Source organism: Camelus ferus, chromosome 21 (assembly GCF_009834535.1).
Source record: "Camelus ferus isolate YT-003-E chromosome 21, BCGSAC_Cfer_1.0, whole genome shotgun sequence".
NCBI lineage: Eukaryota > Metazoa > Chordata > Mammalia > Artiodactyla > Camelidae > Camelus > Camelus ferus.
This window is the reverse complement of record NC_045716.1, coordinates 1,538,337-1,556,601: the sequence shown is the minus strand read 5'-3', so window position 1 is coordinate 1,556,601 and position 18,265 is coordinate 1,538,337. Positions and strand designations below refer to the sequence as shown.

The 18,265-nt window shown below is 40.3% G+C and overlaps 2 protein-coding genes across 3 annotated transcripts in view; one reads left to right on the top strand and one right to left on the bottom strand.

Annotated features, from left to right (window-relative positions):
- Positions 1-1,671: 1,671 nt before the first annotated feature.
- Positions 1,672-12,067, bottom strand: ARPC5 (actin related protein 2/3 complex subunit 5). The gene is made up of 4 exons (XM_032463554.1): positions 11,726-12,067; positions 9,439-9,511; positions 6,375-6,551; positions 1,672-3,084 (listed from the first exon to the last, which is right to left on the bottom strand). The coding sequence occupies exons 1-4, from the start codon at positions 11,866-11,868 to the stop codon at positions 3,022-3,024; spliced, it is 456 nt and encodes a 151-aa protein (XP_032319445.1). The 5' UTR covers positions 11,869-12,067; the 3' UTR covers positions 1,672-3,021.
- A 253-nt stretch (positions 12,068-12,320) lies between these two features.
- Positions 12,321-18,265, top strand: part of RGL1 (ral guanine nucleotide dissociation stimulator like 1) — a 257,821-nt gene continuing 251,876 nt past the window's right edge. For both annotated transcript variants that reach the window (XM_032463548.1, XM_032463546.1), the window contains exon 1: positions 12,321-12,727. The gene's annotated coding sequence lies outside the window, so the exon portion shown is untranslated. The remainder of the gene's footprint in view (positions 12,728-18,265) is intronic.

Here is an 18,265-nt window from a genome sequence, read left to right as displayed (position 1 = left end):
TGATGTTCTTTAAATGAATACTCTGAACATAACTGACATTTTAAGAAATGATCAAAAGTATTTAAAGGATTAAATTATTCCTTCCCATTTTTTGTAAGTGAAGCTCTTCATTATTAACTTGTTTCCTTCTTATAAATTTCCCATTGTTTACTCCTATAAAAAGGGTAAGACTGAGTGACCACTGATGTCTAACTCAGCTAAAAAAAAAAAATTTTCTAAAATCTCATGCCTTTCTTGAATTTTGTCCCATGGAGATACTTTATCAAAACCTAAATCCTCTTAATCACTGTCCATAACTTTATGTTAAAAACACTAAAACCCTAAGAACAGCGACGATTAAACCTGCTTTGGCTTTGTCGTCCCTCTGCTGTCCCTTCTTCCCGCCTGCGCGAGGCCTCGTGCAGACCGACCTGCCTCACTTTACTCCAGGCCACCCGGATCTCACTGTTCCCCCAACGCTGACTATACTTACAGTCAAGTATGAAAATGTGTGACACTGACTTCAGAGTGCTTAAATCTTACTTTGCAACTAGGCTGAAAGCAGCTTGTGAGCAAGGTCCAGACATTTCTGTCTCCTCCGTGATCCCGGGGAACACAGTACACACTTGAAAAGTACTCAGTTAAGTTGTCCAGTTGACAAGATTGATTCCACCTGTGTTAATGGCGTTCCGTGACACATCATCACGCTTACCATCAGGCATGATGTAACTAAACGTTGCTGATCAACAAAGGGGCCATGAGCCTTTAAAAAGTGGCAAAAACAAAACACAAAAATGGCTACAAACGGTAAGAACACCGAGATTCAAGTAGAAGGGAATGGGGTGGGGGGAGAATCACTTTTGTGCCCAAAGTGTCCCTTAGCATTTGTCTTTTCTCCACAGTTCACCCCTGACCACGCCCCCCCCCCCCCCCCCCGACGGTGCCGTCAGCCAGCAGCACCTGGGCTGACGTTTAGCCGAAATGCATGAGTTGAGCCAGTGGGTTCCAGCTGGCATCCATCTGACCCAGCCCCTATGCCGTTCTGGTACCTATTTTTGCTATCTGCCCTGAGTAAAGCTGGCTGGCAAATTCTGAATACACCAATTCTTGTCACTATAAAACACAGAACCCCAGAATTTTCCCCAACACTATGGTTGTGAAAGTGTTGAAATGGATTTTATGAAAAAGTATCGCAGTGTCACTTGCTTTTGTTCTGAGGTTTGTTCGTGCTTATGCATTACCTACTGGTACCGCCTGACACCCGCAGCTTCGCTTCTCTCAGCTTCCAGCCCTCTGAACTGCCTGTGAGTTTCTAAAGCTTTAAAGCAGGTGCAGTGCGGAAGCAAACAGAGGTTGTCTTGAGTCGGTAGGGACAGAAGACCTGAGGTGTAAGAAATAGTTTAGAAGCCGGGAACAAGTGACAGTGGCTGCAAGGCCAACCGGCACATCCTGGTCTCGTCTCTGGCGCTCGGGGGCATTCACGGGGCTGTGGGGTCGCTCCAGAGGCGTCACTGCTAATGTTTATTAATGACTCGCCATGTCTACTGCTTTATATTTGAATAAAGCAGTTTTTATAAACCTTCTATACAAAATTTGTTCTTGTCAAAGAGCATAATGACTTGGTGATAAAACAGGAAATCTTTCCTCTTAATTAACTATACATTCTAAGTATTAAAGTAAGAGTGAGAAAAATAAATTATTCAACACTGACATTTTATTTTCTGAACTTTTTCATTTTTACAAAACAGAACAAAAAGCAGGTATCAAAAACAGCAAAGAGTTTACAGAATTTCTGTACCAGTTTTCACATAAGTCAGTGATATAAGAAATACTAAATATAGTCTGCTCTCTCTCTTGGTCATAAGCATTCAGGTGGTATCTTTTAGAGCTACTGAATGATAACTTTTCAAAAGCACCGGTCATTTTTTTGAAAACTGATTTGGTTTGTCCAACAAAGTAAACACTTTTTTGATGTGTGGCATTATCTTTTTTTAAAAAACACTGAGCTAAAATACAGAATGTGTATGTGTTTGGATCTGAACCAAATCTTATGAGATCTCAGTTACCCTGAAGAACACTGAAGACATTTATAGGACGTATTAAATACTAGTTATGTACCTCATAATGTCAAAGATAGCCACTATAATTCCAAAGAAAACAGTATTTCATTCCGAGGCTGCCCAGAGTTTGAACTACATCAAAGATTCTATGTCCTTTCTGATTTGGAGTAGGTTCCCCAAATAGGGCCATATTATTGGAGCAAAAGTTTTATGCTAGCACCAAACAGGCTCTGGCCAACACACTTTGCGTTTTATAAACGGTCTGTAAGACACGTTGTGTAGAGCAGGACTCCTTGCTCTACAGCCCGGGTGACCACAAAGGAACCAAGAGGCCACGGTTACTGGATGCTGAGAGGAGGACGCGTACTTAGACTCACAGAATCCGGAGGCAAGCAGAAACCGAGCTGGAGCCTGGTCGTGGTGTTCAGCCACCGCTGGTTCCAGAAACACATTTTGCTTAAATAAGGGAAGTATGGTCCAGTTTTGCAATGTTAGTTAATAGCTGCCAGTCTCTCAAACATCTTTGTTTTTAATAAAGATCATTTCCTGGCTAGCAGTAAGTTAGGAAACTGGCCTCAAATTCTGATCAAATTTCTCACTATCAGTCAAAAACAAAACCAAAAAAACCCCCCAAAACCCTTCCAACAAACAAAAAACAAAAAAACCCACACCAGCCAATAGGGGTTAAAAATTGCACAGTTAAACTTGAATGTAAATTATGCTATATACAGACTGGCGTACACACCACTGGAGTAGTTTTGAGAGCATGAAACACTCCTGTTGAAACATTGCCTGTACTATATCCTGATTTTCATTAAAGGAAAACTGATATGTAATTTTCTTCTTTATAGATATGAAAAGGAAGCAAGAAGGCAAAGCTGAGAGAAACGGATGCTGCCCAAAGGGCAGCGGTGGCATTTGGTTGTTTTGGTCTTTGTACCAGCAACTCCCACCCTGCGGGAGACATCCAGTTCCCACTGGACTACACGGTTTTCCTCGCAGTCAGGACTCGAACAATGGATCCCACTCCTCCAGCAGCGAGTGCCTAAACACAGACCAAAATGTAAATAAATGCTGACAGAACCACAGAGGCTCAGCTCTCACACCGAGTAAAACGCTTTTCTTAAAGGAGAAATGTGCGCAGCTACTGACTTTGGATTCACTAATTTTTACGAGTATTTCTTGAGCACCCGTTACGCACCAGGCACTGTTCCCAGCACTGGTGATACAGTAATGAAAAAAACCCTTCAGAGTCCCTGTCCTCAGGCAGGGACATTCTCCTGAGATGCTAGCGTACACTCTGGTGTGTCGTTTTCAAATAACAGTATGTTCTTAAAGATCTGCAGCACAACATTCTTGCCTAAAACAAGTGCTCAGATATAAATTTAGGACATTCATGCTGCTCTCTTATTCTCGGCAGCATCAGGAAGAAATTCAAACTGGGATCAACCGTCCTAAGTTCCGTTTAGTCAGAGTTGGTCAGATTTATTTTTCAAGCTAAGAAAATAACTATTTAATAGCTAAGAACTTGGGAACTTTGACTTTACCTTAAAAAATCAGAAGTCATGATTAAGTATTAGGAATCTGAAGCTCTGGTTTACTCGTGGTTGAAAACACTGTGTACCGTTGTGTATTGGGCATTATGCTAGATGCTGGGGTTACAAAAGGGAACAAATACTGCATTCGAGTCTACTGGGAAGAGACAGACGTGAACAGGTCACGTAAGTATAACATAACGTGTGAAATGACATCAGAGCTATGCTCTGGGTGCTGTAAAAGCACAGAGGAGGGGCATACACCCGACCTGAGGGTGCAGAGGAAGGTGGAATGGTGAGGGAAGGCTTCCTGGAGGAAATGACATATTAAATGGACAAGCAGGGGACAGACTGACATCAAAGGTAAGGAGGCACTCAGGCAGAAAGAAAATCATGAGCAAAAGTATAGAGGCGTGAAACATTATGGTGTGTTCAGGGAAAACACTTCATTATGCTCACCGCTGGAGCACTAGAGGAGGAAGGACATGAAGATGTAGGTCTTTTTTTTTTTTCCCCCTCTTTCTTCTTTCTGTTCTTTTCTTATGATTTGATGACTAGAGAAGTTCCTTTAACATTTGTTGTAAAGCTGGCTTGGTGGTGCTGAATTCTTTTAGCTTTTGTTTATCTGTGAAACTTTAGATTTCTCCATCAACTCTGAATGAGAGCCTTGCTGGATAGAGTACTCTCGGTTCTAAGTTTTTCCCTTTCATCACTTTAAATATATCTTGCCACACCCTTCTGGCCTGTAGAGTTTCTGCTGAAAAATTAGCTGATAGCCTTATGGGAATTCCCTTGTGTGTTATTTGTTGCTTTTCTCTTGCTAATTTTAATATTTTCTCCTTATCCTTAACTTTTGTCAATTTGATGACTATGTGCCTTGGTGTGCTCCTCTTTGGGTTGATCCTGTGTGGAACTCTGTGCTTTCTGGACTTGGGTGACTGTTTCAAGGGCATGAAGATAAGGCTGGACCTGGGCACTTGGACTTTATTCTGCAGGTGACTGACAAGGGTAGATGTGGATGTTAGAAAGAACATTCTGGTGATGGGGTGGAGAACAGATTTGAGGGCGATAAAACTAGCAGCCAAGAGAGCAGTTTAGGAATCTATAGCAGCAAACTGTGAGAGATGCTGTGAACAGTTGTATCAGAGATGGTTCGGGGTGGATGATTTAACGAGTATTTGGGAGTAAGACTGAAAAAACCTGATGACTGTTAGAAATAAATGAAGACTTAACATGTGCCTCAGTTTCCCCATCTACAAAACAGGAATAGCAAGCATTCACTCCTAGTATTTTTATGAAGATTAAATGAGTTAATATTTATAAAGTGCTTGTTATATAGTAAGTGCTCAGTGTTTGCTATGACCCTGAAACTACTCAAACTGGGCTGATAGGTTTTAAAGCCAGCTCTTCATCTGTAAATTGAGGATGATAAAGATATTTATGTATCTCCTAGGGCTGTCGTAAGGATCACACGGAACAGAAACTAATGGTTCAGCAGTTAGCAAACAAAAAACATCCCATGAATAGGATGACTATATAAATTATTCTCCAAACTGGTACACTGCAGAGTGAAAGGAATTTTCATAATGATACTGGGACAACAGCGGCTGTCCTGGGAAAACCTGGAATGGTTATCCCACCCATAGATGTGAGCACTTTTTATCTGACAGCAGACCTGTGCACGAGGACTACGGTGACCTGACCAAGGTGAACAGCAAGCTCTGCTACCTGGTCTCACCTGACGCGTGTGCACTTTCACTCAGGCACACAGACGACAGCTTCTGGAAAACCGAGTTCTGGGAACTATGAGATGTCAAAACATACACCTTACCTGTGGTTGGTTCTATCTGAATGTTACACTGGTTTATTCATACCAATATAATGTAAGAGTTGGGTATTAAAGATTACCTTACCAACTTTTTACCTAAAGCTAAAAATTCTCCTTAGCCATTTTTCTTTTTTTGATGGAAAGTGTACCAGTTATCTGCTTACATTGCAAAATAAAATACATGAAAACAGAAAAAAAAATCTTTTAGAATTCTTGATCCTACCCCGGATTTCATTTTTAAAAATTGTCATAAAATATGTAACAAAAAATTGACCACTTTAATCATCTTTAAATGTAAAATTCAGTGGCATTAATTATATTCCAAATATTGTCCAGCCATCACCACTCTCTCTATAATACTATTTCATCTCTCTGAACAGAAGCTCTGTACCTGTTAAGCACTAACTCTCATTCTCCCTTGTCCCCAGCCCCTGGTAACCTCAGCTACTTCCCGTCTCCATGAATCTGCCTATTCCAGGTGTCTCGTGTATGTGGAATCACACAGTACTTGTCCTGCTATGTCTGGTTTATTTCACTTTGCATAATGTTTTCAAGGTTCATTCGTGCCATAGCATGTATCACAACTTCCTTTTTTTGACTGAATAATATTCCATTGTATGTATGTATCACACTTTATCTGTTCACCTGTTCATGGATACTTTGGCTGTTTCCACCTTTTGGCCACTGTCAAAGTTTTGATTTTATTCCTTATTTTCAAGTTTTGATTTAGATCAAAGCTCAAGACTGTGTTCAATGAGCAATAATCATTACTGAATAAATTTAAGCACTGCAGATCAGAATCTCTTAAGACCAAGGCTATTAAGCATAAATATAAACTTTCATTTCCATGCATATATTTGTAATAACAACAATGTATAACCAGGAAGTCAAAATAGTTATTTAGCTGAGAGCGGCCACCATTGTTACTATGACAAAGGAGCCAGTCATGCAGATCTGTAATTCGTAACTTACCTTTTCATGCCACTGCAATAACACAGCACTGCTATTGTCAGAGGGGCTCTCGAAGCCTTTATAAATGTACTTCATTAGGAGATCCACACCATTCTTGTCCAGAGATTGAACTGCCTTTTCAATGTCATTAGCTTTAAAGGAGATGAGCACCTTCAAGACAATGCTGCCTGCTCGATCCTGAGGGCAAATAAAGAACAGACCATTTAGATGTGTGCGTGTGCAGCCGGGGTGGGGGTGGTTACACTTTTAGAAAGGCCACAGTGAAAATGTGACATCTGAGTAAAGACCTGAAGGACATTAAAAGAGGAAACTTGGGGCATATTTGCGGAAAGTATTGCAGACCGAGGAAAGAGTAGGTGCTCTGAGTGAGTGCTCACTGCGCTCAAGGACCCGAGACGGCGGGCGCGGAGCAGCAGAGGCGGAGCAGCAGGACGGGGGGTCAGAGAGGCAGCGGGAAGACAGCATGGAAGCCCTGCAGGCCGCTGTGAGGGGTCTGGCTTCCAGCTAGAGAAACGAGAAGAAGCTGGAAGGTTCTGAGAAGAACAGGGATATAATCGGACTTACACTGTAACAGGCTCATGTTGGCTGCCATGTTGAGACCACGCTGGGGGTGGTGGGGAAGGAGGGGAGCAGGAGACAAGGCAGAAGCAGGGACCAGTTTGGAAGTCACTGCGATAGCACAGCACGTTCTGGCTAGCATGGTAGCAGTGCAGGTGGTCAGAGGTGGACAGATTCCTGACATAGCTGACGGCAGAGACGAAAGGACTTGCTTACAGATAGGTGTGATCATCTACCAGTTTACTAAGTCAATACATTTTATTTCTTGATCTTAAAAAAGAATACAAACGACAAAAGGAAATTGAATTGCATCTTTACCTTGAACCATCCTTCAGAAATAGGTTATTAATAAAAATTTAAGTTTTTAAGAAAATTTATTCTAAGTTTCATATCTACAGCCAAGTGATGTTCACTTATAATGACCTTTTGTCTTTAATAAAAGGCTGCTCTAACAGCAAAGTTATTATTTTTTTACCCATCAAGCCAAGCACAAGGAACACGTAATTTCCCATTTCGACGATTTGCTTCTCTTTCTATTCAACACAAAGTAGCACCTTTAGCATTCCTACTGGTCAGGGTTGTATAGTTTGTTTCTATCACCTGTTGTTAACTTCAGTTTAAAGACTATGCAATTACCCTATTTAGAAAAACATCCTTGCACCCAGAGCTATCACCTCCCACCCACAAACCTGGATTAAAAAAACCCACCCGTATAAAAGCAGAAGGTGGTAAAACTGAAATTTCAATGCTGTTACTCTTAAAAACCAAAGAAAAATTTCCCCTTACAAAAGGTTATGTTGTCTAGACAATTATTATGCATTTATCTAAGATATTACTTACTCCCATTCAACAAAGGAGATGCCTGGGGCTCCTGGGATGTATGAATAGCCATGGTCAGTAGCGTCAATGCTCTGGGCTTCATTTTAAACAATAAATAACTAATTAAATAGTTTCCTAAGAATCACTGTGAGACTGGCACAGGGAATGTAATTATACATTTTTTCTGAAGAGCAATATGGCAATACCACATGTGCCAAAGCCTTAAAAAAAATGCAGTCTAAAATCCAGTGATTCACTGCTAGAAATTTATTCAAAGGAAACAATTAAGAATTTACCAAAAACTGTTTATTTCAGTACTATTTACAACAGAAAAAAAGGTCAATAATCTAAATGTATGACAAAAGGAGATGGGTTATGTCTAAACTGTAGCATTATCTACATGCAGCCATTAAAGATATTCTATAAAATAAACAAACTTACACTATATAGCACAGGGAACTACATTCAATATCTTGTAGTAGCTTATGGTGAAAAAGAATATAAAAGTGAATATATGTATATTCATGTATGACTTAAGCATTGTGCTGCACACCAGAAATTGACACAACATTGTAAACTGACTATACTTCAATAATTAAAAAAAATAACAAAACAGCTTCATGAAAACAGACTACTTACTAACCCAAGATCCCGCAGAACAAGAATTAATGACAACAGACTCAATAAACTGATGGAAAAAGAAAAGATATTATAGAACTAGGTTTACAGTGGCAGGGTCTGGGGAAGGGGCGGCAGGCACCATGTCTGGCTGGGATGGTGGCAAGAAGCAGCCCCTGAGGCAGCCTAAGAAAGAAGCAGGCCAAGGAGTTAAGGAAGGAAGATAAGGCATTCAAGCAGAAACAAGAAAGAGGAACAGAAGAAACTCAAGGAGCTAAAAAGGAAGGCCTCAGGGAAAGGTGGAATTAAGAAATCTGGCAAAAAGCAAGCTGTTCCGTGTGCCTGAGGCAGTGAACCTTAATTCCATTCCTGTTTAAATATCTAGATTCCCTGCCAGAGCATCTGTTGCCACCTATAGCTAGAATGAAGTGTTGTCTTGGAACCTACTGTACATTTAAGAATAAACTTTAATTTAAAAACATTATAGAAATAACTTACTGCCAAGGAAAGACATTCAATTATACTGCTATACAGTTGAAAAAGGTTATAACATTCCATTTTCATTAAAAAAAAAAAAACACCACTCATAGAAAAGATCTATAAAGCACATAGCAACACCAAAAAGTGATTAATTATCTATGGGTGGTGGGATTACGGATTACTACCTTTTTATTCCCTCACATTTCTGAGTTTTCTGTAATACCTAAGGCTTGTATAATTTTTAACAATTTTTTTAAAAAGCAAATAGAATCTGCTTATTTTATGAAAGTTTTATGTATTCTCCAAGCCTTTGCTCAAATTCAACCTGAGCAGCCTCCTCTAAAAAGACACAAAAATGATCTCTCTCATTTGAACAAACTTAGTATGTCTACTGTGCAGCATTATTATAATTCAACGGTAGAGCCCTATTTTTTCATACGTCAGTTTTCTACCTATCAAACTACATCGGGAGCTCTTCTACATCAAAGAGAGTAAATGGTTAAAATATTGATTGATTCTGCGACACTTCAGAGGATTCTGCTAGGAACGCTAAGATAGCAGCAGAGATCACTTGTTGTCTGTGACTCACCTTCACCGCCTGACTCTTGGTGTTGATAGGGGGGTTTTTCAGAGCTGCTTGTAGGGCAGCTGTCATGTTTCCTGTGACAGAGGTTAAGGGGATAGCAGCAAAGGGCAGCCCTCAGGAAAGTGTAACTCCCAGGAACCACTGATTTTTAAGATTTGACTTTATGCATAGAAAGAAAAATTACTATGATCACTATGTTCAATAGTGGAAAATCCAACATGTTGGTTTCAAGGATGTCAATCAAAGGTAAAATACCGAAAACAAAAATTTTTAAAATAAAGCAAAACTGTTCTAATTATTGAATACCTTGATAACCTGTCATTTCCTGTAAGACACATATGCAAACATTATCCAGAGTGATATTTTTTTAAATTCTAAAATATCTATCAGAACATGTGTATCAGGCCCCAAAATAAGACAGCTCATACTCAACCAGAATATGTCTTTGTGTGTGATTCTCACATAAAAACCAAACTTTAACTAGAATTATATTCTATATTAACTGAAGTTCTGGCAGATGACTCTAGCAATCTGAATGACATAATTAGCAACCTCTCAATATTGATTAAAAAAAAAGCAGCATTATAGAAGATACAATTCAATGACCCTTAGACAGCAGCTTAGTATTTTCTGTCCTATGTCATAAAGGTCATTCAGATTGTCTTAGGCCACACCTATTACATTTAGTCTCACTTTGAAAGCACCAGTGAGTTGCCAAGTATGAGAAACAGAAGGCCAATCAGACTGTCAGAATGTACAGTCATTCCCCTAAAAGGAAAACCACACAGAGTTCACTTGTTCCTCCATCTGTAGTGCCTGAGCAGGGCTTGTCTGTTCTTGTAACAAGGGGAGAAAAGACAGTACCTATGTATTTTAAGATGAATTGATTAAAAAGCTGATCCACCTCATGGATACAGCAGTACCATTTAAGAGTCATCACATGTCACCTAAAGTTAGTCTCACCAGACATCAACAGAAAGAATGTTTTTAAGACAGAATAATTTCCACCACTTATCTTCTAAAGAAAAAGATCTGACCAAAAAAGCTATGGTTGGTGGAAGGCTTTTATTTTCAAGGCTTAATGGACTTCTGGAGAAGCATGCCTTTTGCAGACCGGCTCATTGGCAAGACACCAAACACATAAGTAGTCAAATAATGCAAAATAGCAACAGCTGATTGTAAAAGTCCTGGAAACAAAGAAACACCTGTATGTTGATAAATGTTTAATGTTGTATTTTAGGCGCCTCTAAGACCAGCTGTGGTTGCTACCAAATATTTTCACTTACATATTTCCACATTTAAGTTAATAGGACACTGATGAAGAAAAGGGTCTAAAAAGCCTTCCTTACCGTATGAATACACCCAAGAATAATTAGAAATGAGTGAATTCAGTAACTGAGACTCTCAAAAACTACAGCTTTGGTTATTTCAACATGTATATTTTTCTAAAAAAGAGCTGATGCAAATACTCCCTCAAAGCCATGAATATTCAAATATGCAAAAACAAAACCAGGAACTGACGGCCACATTTTAACTAAAATGTAAACGATTCCAGGATTATAAAAATGAGTTTTGTACAAATGATTCATCTTCTTCTGTTTTTTCATTGGGGTTTATTTCGGATACTTCCAGGGATTCCCCTTCTTTCCATTGTCCTCTGCTTAGCAGGTAAAAGGCTCCCGGCTTCCTTCCGGGCGGTTTTGGTGGGTTTGTACTCACTCCCCTTCCCCAGTTAACAAATTCTGTGCAATCTATATTTTTCTCTTCTCTGAAAAAAAAAAAAAAAAAAAGCCCACAGGCTGAAAGGACAGACGGGCCTCAATTTCTGCAATCCGACCCATGTCTCCCGCATGAAATACACTACCCTAACGCTACCAAAACAAAACCATCACCACGTTTAAAACAAAATCACGGAAGAACGAGGCCCAACCCTCCCAATCACACACGGGAGCCAAAGAGACCCCCAGAAACACCGTCCTGGGAGGACGGCTGAAGCCCCGCGACTGTCCGGCTGACCGGCTCCGGCGCCGCGAGGGCGCGGTCGGCACGCGGGCCCCCAGGGGGCCCAGAGCTCGGGGCGCACCTGAGAAGCCGGGGGCGTGGACGGCGCGCCGGGGAGGGCCAGTGTCCCCGGGCGGGACCCTGGGGTAGGAATGGGGGAGCCCCAAAGAGGCAGCTGGCCGGGCCCGCCCCTCGCACCCGGCCCGCAGCGGGGTCCCGGAAGCAGGTCCGGTCCGGGCCGGGCCGGGCCGGGCCGGGCGGGGAAGGGAGGCCGGAGACGGAAGGATATTGCCGCAGGCAGGAGTCCACCTCGCCCTCGTCGGGCCCAGCCTGCCCGTCGCCCCCGTCTTCCTCGTCCACGAACTTGTTCTCGTCGTACTCATCCACGTCCACCTTCCGGAACCGGGCCGACGACACCGTGTTCTTCGACATTCCCGATCCGGACCGGCGGCAAAAGCCTCCTCTGGGTGCTGCCTCTACCTCCGCAAGTCCAGCCCGGCTGGAACCCGCAGCCTGGCGCCTCCACTTCCCTCTTCCGCTCAGAGGCGTCGCCCGCGGCCGCGGCTCCTGCGCTTCTGGGCCTGCGCGCCGGCCGCGCTCCTTCCTCCTCAGGCTCACGCTCTCCTCAGGCCTCCTACGCCGCCCCCACGCTCCCCGGCGGGGAGCGCGCAAGGGCGGGAGCGCGCCGGACGCAGTGCGCAGGCGCAGACTCTCTGCGGGAAAGGGGCGGGGCTAGGCGAAGCAGGCGGGGGCGGGTGGGGGGCGGGGCAGGAGGCGGGCAGAAAGCGGTGCCGCGGGCAGAGGAAAGGCGATTGGTCGTCCGAGTGCGTCACGTGTTCCCTACGGGGTTTCCATGGAAACGCTTCTCTGCGGTCCTGTCTGGGGGTTCTTAGGTTGGCGGCGATGGGCACTGGGGGCGGGTGGCATTGGCTTTTGCTGCCGCCACCTCCTCCAACGACCTATCACTGGGGTGCTGCGTAAGGCCCGGCTGGCAGGGACTTGTCTGTGAGGTGGAATGGACTGGTTGCCGGACCAAGTGCCCTGCAGTTGGCAGGAGTATGAGGCGGAGTGATGCGCGCCCAGCCGCCCAGCATCGTTCTAGTTGTCAGAGAAATCGCTTCGGACCGTGTGCTGCCCTTGGCTTCGTTCCTAAGCCGGGAGCCCCTTTCCCGGGGTTGGAACTGCGCTGCGCGGCCAGCGGGAGGTCCCCAAGGACGGAGTCGAAAGGTCACATCTTATGTGTCAGTGGTATGTGACAGCATCGCGACTGCACCTGCAGAACCTGAACTAGGTATCGTATTCATTGGGAAGGAGGGGGAGGTGCCTGGGCAGGGGCTGGGGCCGCTTGGCAAGACTGGGGTGAACCTGTGGAATTTGGGGTAGGGTCAGTCCTGGACATCTTAAAATAAGTGGTTGTCTGGCGCAAGAATGCTAGAAAAGGGTGGGGGCGAGTTACGCTCTCTCGTGCTGAGGAGAAACGAAATGTGGAAGGATTAGTAGAAACCAGACCTTTAAGATTTTGTGATTTAAGATTTATAGGATCCCACTAGGCCAGCTTTTTTGTATTTGACATTCCCATTTCTGAGAGCAGAGCTCTTACTGAACAGGTGAAAACGCTAAAACTGAGGAAATGGTAGTTGTGCTGTGTGTGAAACACTGAAGTACACATATTTGCAGAATAAAATTAATTTGGACATTTGTCAGAACTAGTTTAATTCTGCCTCTAGCAGAGCGCTTGCTGTTGCCCTGTTAAGTACCTCAATTCTTGATTTCCTGTGCTGTGTTGAAAAGAGCACTGGGCTGAGAATCAGAAAACCCTGCCTTGAGTCCTGACTCTTCCTTCCACTCATCATCTATTGACTGAGGCACGCCACTTACAATTCTGAATCTCGGGCTCCTCAGTGCTAAAGTGGGGCTAATAATGTTTACTTAACAAGATTGTCCTGAGGATAAATACAGGGAAGCGTTTTGAAGCTCTAAAATTCTACATAAATGTAAAATGCGTTATTATTGGTATCATTGATTTTGGCACTAGTTTTGTACGTTAGTTAATGATATATTGTGTTTATCTTGACCCCGGAAGAGATCGAAAGAGTCAAGAGGACAGAGACTGTCTGATATTTCTTTTGTTTCTTCCTTTGCATTTGACATAAAGCTGAGCATGCAGGTGCTCAGTTATTCATTGATGAATAAAACGTGAAAGGCAATACATTTGAGGGTCATACTGAGAATAATGAATCAGAAGAGGAAGAGAGATCTCAAAGTCAAACCTTTGCTGGACATATATACATACATATGTGTATATGTATATCTGTATCTACATCAATATCTATACATGTTTGTGCTCAGATAGATAGGTGGATAGCCAGATACCCCTCAGGAATGGAATGCATCCTTTTTTTCTTGGGAGGAAGAAGCAATATTTCATTTTCCTTTTCCCAATTAAATTACTCTTTTATAAGATTATCTTTTAGGTAATAGAAGTGACATTTATTTAAATTAACAATCAAGTTATGAGCAAACATACTGGGAAAAGCTCCCCCAAGGGCTGTCTTAAGACAGCAAAGGAAAAATTTCTACCTGTTGTTAATATTTATTTTAAAAAGTCATATACCGAAGTATCAGATCCATTACCGTGGTGAATGGCATTATATAACTTAGAATAAATATTTGTTTTAATATTTTTTCTCAGTTTCAATCTTTTGCTAACTTTAGTAAGAGCTAAACAATATACTTGTTTAAATGCTAAAGATGATTTTACTTTTTGTTCTTCTAAATCAAGATTTTCTTTGAAGAGAAAATTGAACATTAGAAGCGCATTTGAGAGCAAATGGAAATAAGGATTCAAGAGCTAATACACCCCTTCTCTCTTGCAGTTCTATTCTTTTGTATTAGGGTTTATTTAGGAAATTTCTTTATTCTCCTTTTTTAGAACTGGGAAGGAACACCAGGGTAAAAATCACCTTAAGGGAATAGTGAGGGGGATTTTAAAAATCGAGTTGTTCAAAGGCATAGTTGTTTCGATTGCTCAGCATTTTGCTCTATATTTGAATGTGTTAAATATAATTACTTCTCAGCCATATAATGAATATTACATTTGAGATGTAATCATGTTAAAAGTGTTCTTTTCCAATGCAGAGATTTTACTGTCTCACAGTGATAAGCACAGTAGGTACTCAACACCTTTTTCCATCCAATGAATTAATAATCTGACAAGTTAATTTTGGAATCATAATTAGAGATTGAGTTTTTTTTTAAATGGACACATTAATTACCTCCCTACCTTCATTAGCTAATAGTTAAATCTTTTAAAGCTTTAGGGAAATGTGTGTGTGTGTGTGTATGTGTGTGTGTGTGTGTGTGTGTGTGTGGAGAGAGAGAGAGAGAGAGGAAACCAGTCCTTAATAATCCTTTAAATAGAAAAGACATATTCTTCTACTTCTGTGCAAATTCTAAATTTTTAGTATTAGTCATTGCATTTGATTCATTTTAAGTAATATTATTTTTCCTATTTTAATTTTTCAAATGAGCACTTATCCCTGAAATAAAGGTTCCTTATGGTTTTAAAACATTTTATTTATTGGGTTTGGTTCAAAAGTAAGACTGAATCTGAATTTTCTCAAGGTTAATGCTTCAGTGGTAGCTTGTACCTCTTTCTTATTTTGTGTGATGATGCCAAGAGTGAAGGATCTTTTTATAAGAAAGGATTTTAATAAAACTATCCTGTAATAGGTCTCTCTCTTCAGATGTTTTAAACCAAGTACTATTATGTCTTTCTTTTCCCCCAAACTTGTTGATAAATACTTAACAAACCAAGACATTGAATTCTGTGCACTATGTTTTTATTATTTGAAATGAAAGTGAACTGTGTTAATCAGATATGTCAAAACATTATAAATAGAAAGTAAATAAATTTTGTTTCTGGTAATGATAATACCACTGTTCTCCAGCAACATAATCACTACAATATAAAAAGTTTTTAGCATGTTACCCATGGACTGTGTTATGGTTTAATGCTTGTACTTAGTGTGCAAATTAACTGGTTCAGTGTTGAAACACCAATCTGCAAATCTTCAAGTTCTTTTCTTGGTGATTAATTTTAGCTTTACATAACTTTATGATTACACACTGAGGTAGGGTAGATAGGGTGAACTGCTTTACAATAGGACCTTAAAATTAAAAAAAAAAATCTGTACTCCTATCTCAGGAAAAGTTTAGTGCTAAATGAAAGAATAAACCTTGTTTGTTAAACATTGTGAACGGGACTCTTTTTCTATTATTTATTTATTTTACCTCCTTATGATAATATAAATGAAAGCTATGGATTTTAAAATTTATTTATTCTATATTCTTTCCCATTACTAGGATCCCTTATTAATACTATTATTTTAAGGCTACATAATCATTGTAGTTGAGATAAGGATAATTTACATCTTTTCCAATGCTTATATTACTTTGATTTCTTTTTCTTATCTTACTGCGTTAGCTAGACTCTCAAAAACAGTGCTGAAAAATTGGATGACAGTAGGCTTCTCTTCTTTGTTTCTATTTTAATGGAAATGTCGGCATTTCACCAGTTCTTACTTCCTGTTTCTTTATGGTTTGTATGAACGACTTGCTGAAATTATCAAATGCTTTTTGGGGGAACCTAATGATAAAAATCTTACAGATTTTGATCTTTTAATTTATGAATGTAATAAATTAATTTGTATTTTTCTAGACTAAATCATTCCTACCTTTCTAGAATAAACTCTATTTGACTACTATTTTTAATTACTTGCTAGATTTGATTAGTTTATATTTTGTTTACATGATTTCAGAATCTATGTGTATAAGATTGGTCCGTGGTTTTATTTCTCTGTGCTATACCTTTATCCAGTTTTGGCATTAGGGTTAGTCTAACTTTGTAAGATGAGCTGAGAAGATTTCTACCTTGTTTTCTATGCTCTGAAATAGTCTGAATAATAGAAAATTACCATATTGTTTTTTCTTTGAAAGTGGTAGAATGGGTTTGCAAAATTATGTGGGCTTGCTCAGATTTTTAGAGGTAGATCTTTGATCATCTTTATATTCTGTGGTTATTGACTTGTTTGGTTTTCTTTCTCTTTTTGAGTCAATTTTAGGATTTATGTTCTCTTAGTAAATCATGCATTTCATCTAGAATGCCAATTTATTGGCAAGAAGTTCTACAAAACATTTTCTTTCAATGTTTAAAATATCTTCCATGACCACAGACATACTGCTTTTCTTATTGCTACTATTAACTATTTAAGCAAAATATTAAAATCAACACTTTTTTTTCTTTTTCTCCCCCTAACCTGATTTTCACAAATTCTAGTAATGCCTATTTACTTCCTAGGAAAGTGGCCATCTCAGACTTGTAGTTTTGATAAAATTTGAAAGATCTAACAATTCCTATCCCCTTCTGCTGTCTGTCCTTATTCTGTTACTATTTTATGAATAATAACAACCATTTAATGAGTGTTCACTGCGTTTTAGACACTTGGTGAATAATCTCTTCACTTACATTATTTAATCTAAGGCCCAGGAATTATGTTCCCACATTATGGATGAGGAAACTTGAGGCTGAGAGAGGTTATGCAGCGCACTCAGTGATGCAAGTGGCAGATGGGTTTGGGGATTAGGCCTGTCGGATTCTGAAGCTTTCTGCTTTTAATTGCCACTCTCTACTTTCAGCAAGTCTCTTAATTCCCAGCTAAATTACTTACCTTTGCGCCATATAGAGCTGAGTATGTAGCTAAGGATATAGCTGAGTATCAAGGGTCTGAATAAAACAACACAAAAGCTTGAAATAAACCATAAATTATGAACTTAAAAAAGAACTGATTATTGTAATGATTTTTTAAGAACATAATTATTTTTCAGATATTCCTGTGAACTTTCCCTATCTTATCTCAGTATTTTGAGACCAGACACAGAACCTGTTACCTAATTCTAGTCTCCCATGAAAGAGGTCTTTTTTTTTTTTTTTTTGGTATATAGAGAAATCAGTTGGTGTCAGTAATTCAACTTAAGTTTTTAAAAATTGTGGCAAAATACTCATAGCATAAATTTTACCATCTTAATCATTTTCAAATGTACAGTTAAGTAGTTTTAAGTGCATTACTGTTGTGCAGCTATCACCGCCATCCTTCTCTAGACCTCTTTTTGTCTTGCAAAACTGAGACTCTGTACCCATTAAATAATAGTTCTTCATTCCACTGTCTCCCCAGCTCCTGGCAACCACCATTTTACTTTCTGAGTTGGTAAGTTTGACAACTCTAGGTACCGTATATAAATGGAATCATACAATATTTGTCTTTTTGTGTCTGGCTTATTTCACTGAGCATAGTGTCCTCGGTGTTCATTTATATTGCAGCAAGTATCAGAATTTCCTTCCTTTTTAAGGCTGAATCATACTACATTGTATACATATGCCACGCTTTCTTTATCCACTCATCTATCAGTGGACACTTGGGTTATTTCTACCTATTGGCTGATGTGAGTAATGCTGCTAGGAATACGTGTGTGCAGATATCTTTTTTGAGACCCAATTATCCATTCTTTGGGGTGTATGCCCAGAAGTGGAATTGCTGGATCATATTCTTTTAGGGAGCCAATTCCACTTAATTAACTAAGTAGGGTCTCTGGTACATCCCTGAGAACCAAGGACATCCAAGGTAAGGTAATCTCAGGACTTCTGTTTGGCACGAGGTCCTGGGTCGCAGGGAGTGAGAGTGGGGAGAGCGCCAACACTCTGGAATCTAGAACCCACTTAAGTTCTCCACCCTAGGCCACCCAGCCTACCTAGCGCCTTGAGTCTAGAAGA

Bases quoted from the DNA above. Each gene is read 5' to 3' on its own strand.
- ARPC5 (XM_032463554.1), bottom strand. From the start codon at position 11,868: ATGTCGAAGAACACGGTGTCGTCGGCCCGGTTCCGGAAGGTGGACGTG. The intron at 9,512-11,725 runs ATATCCTTCCGT...AACCTCTGTCAC, and splicing joins GTGGACTCCTGCCTGCGGCA to AGGAAACATGACAGCTGCCC. The intron at 3,085-6,374 runs GTAAGTTACGAA...GTCTGTGTTTAG, and splicing joins TATTGCAGTGGCATGAAAAG to GCACTCGCTGCTGGAGGAGT.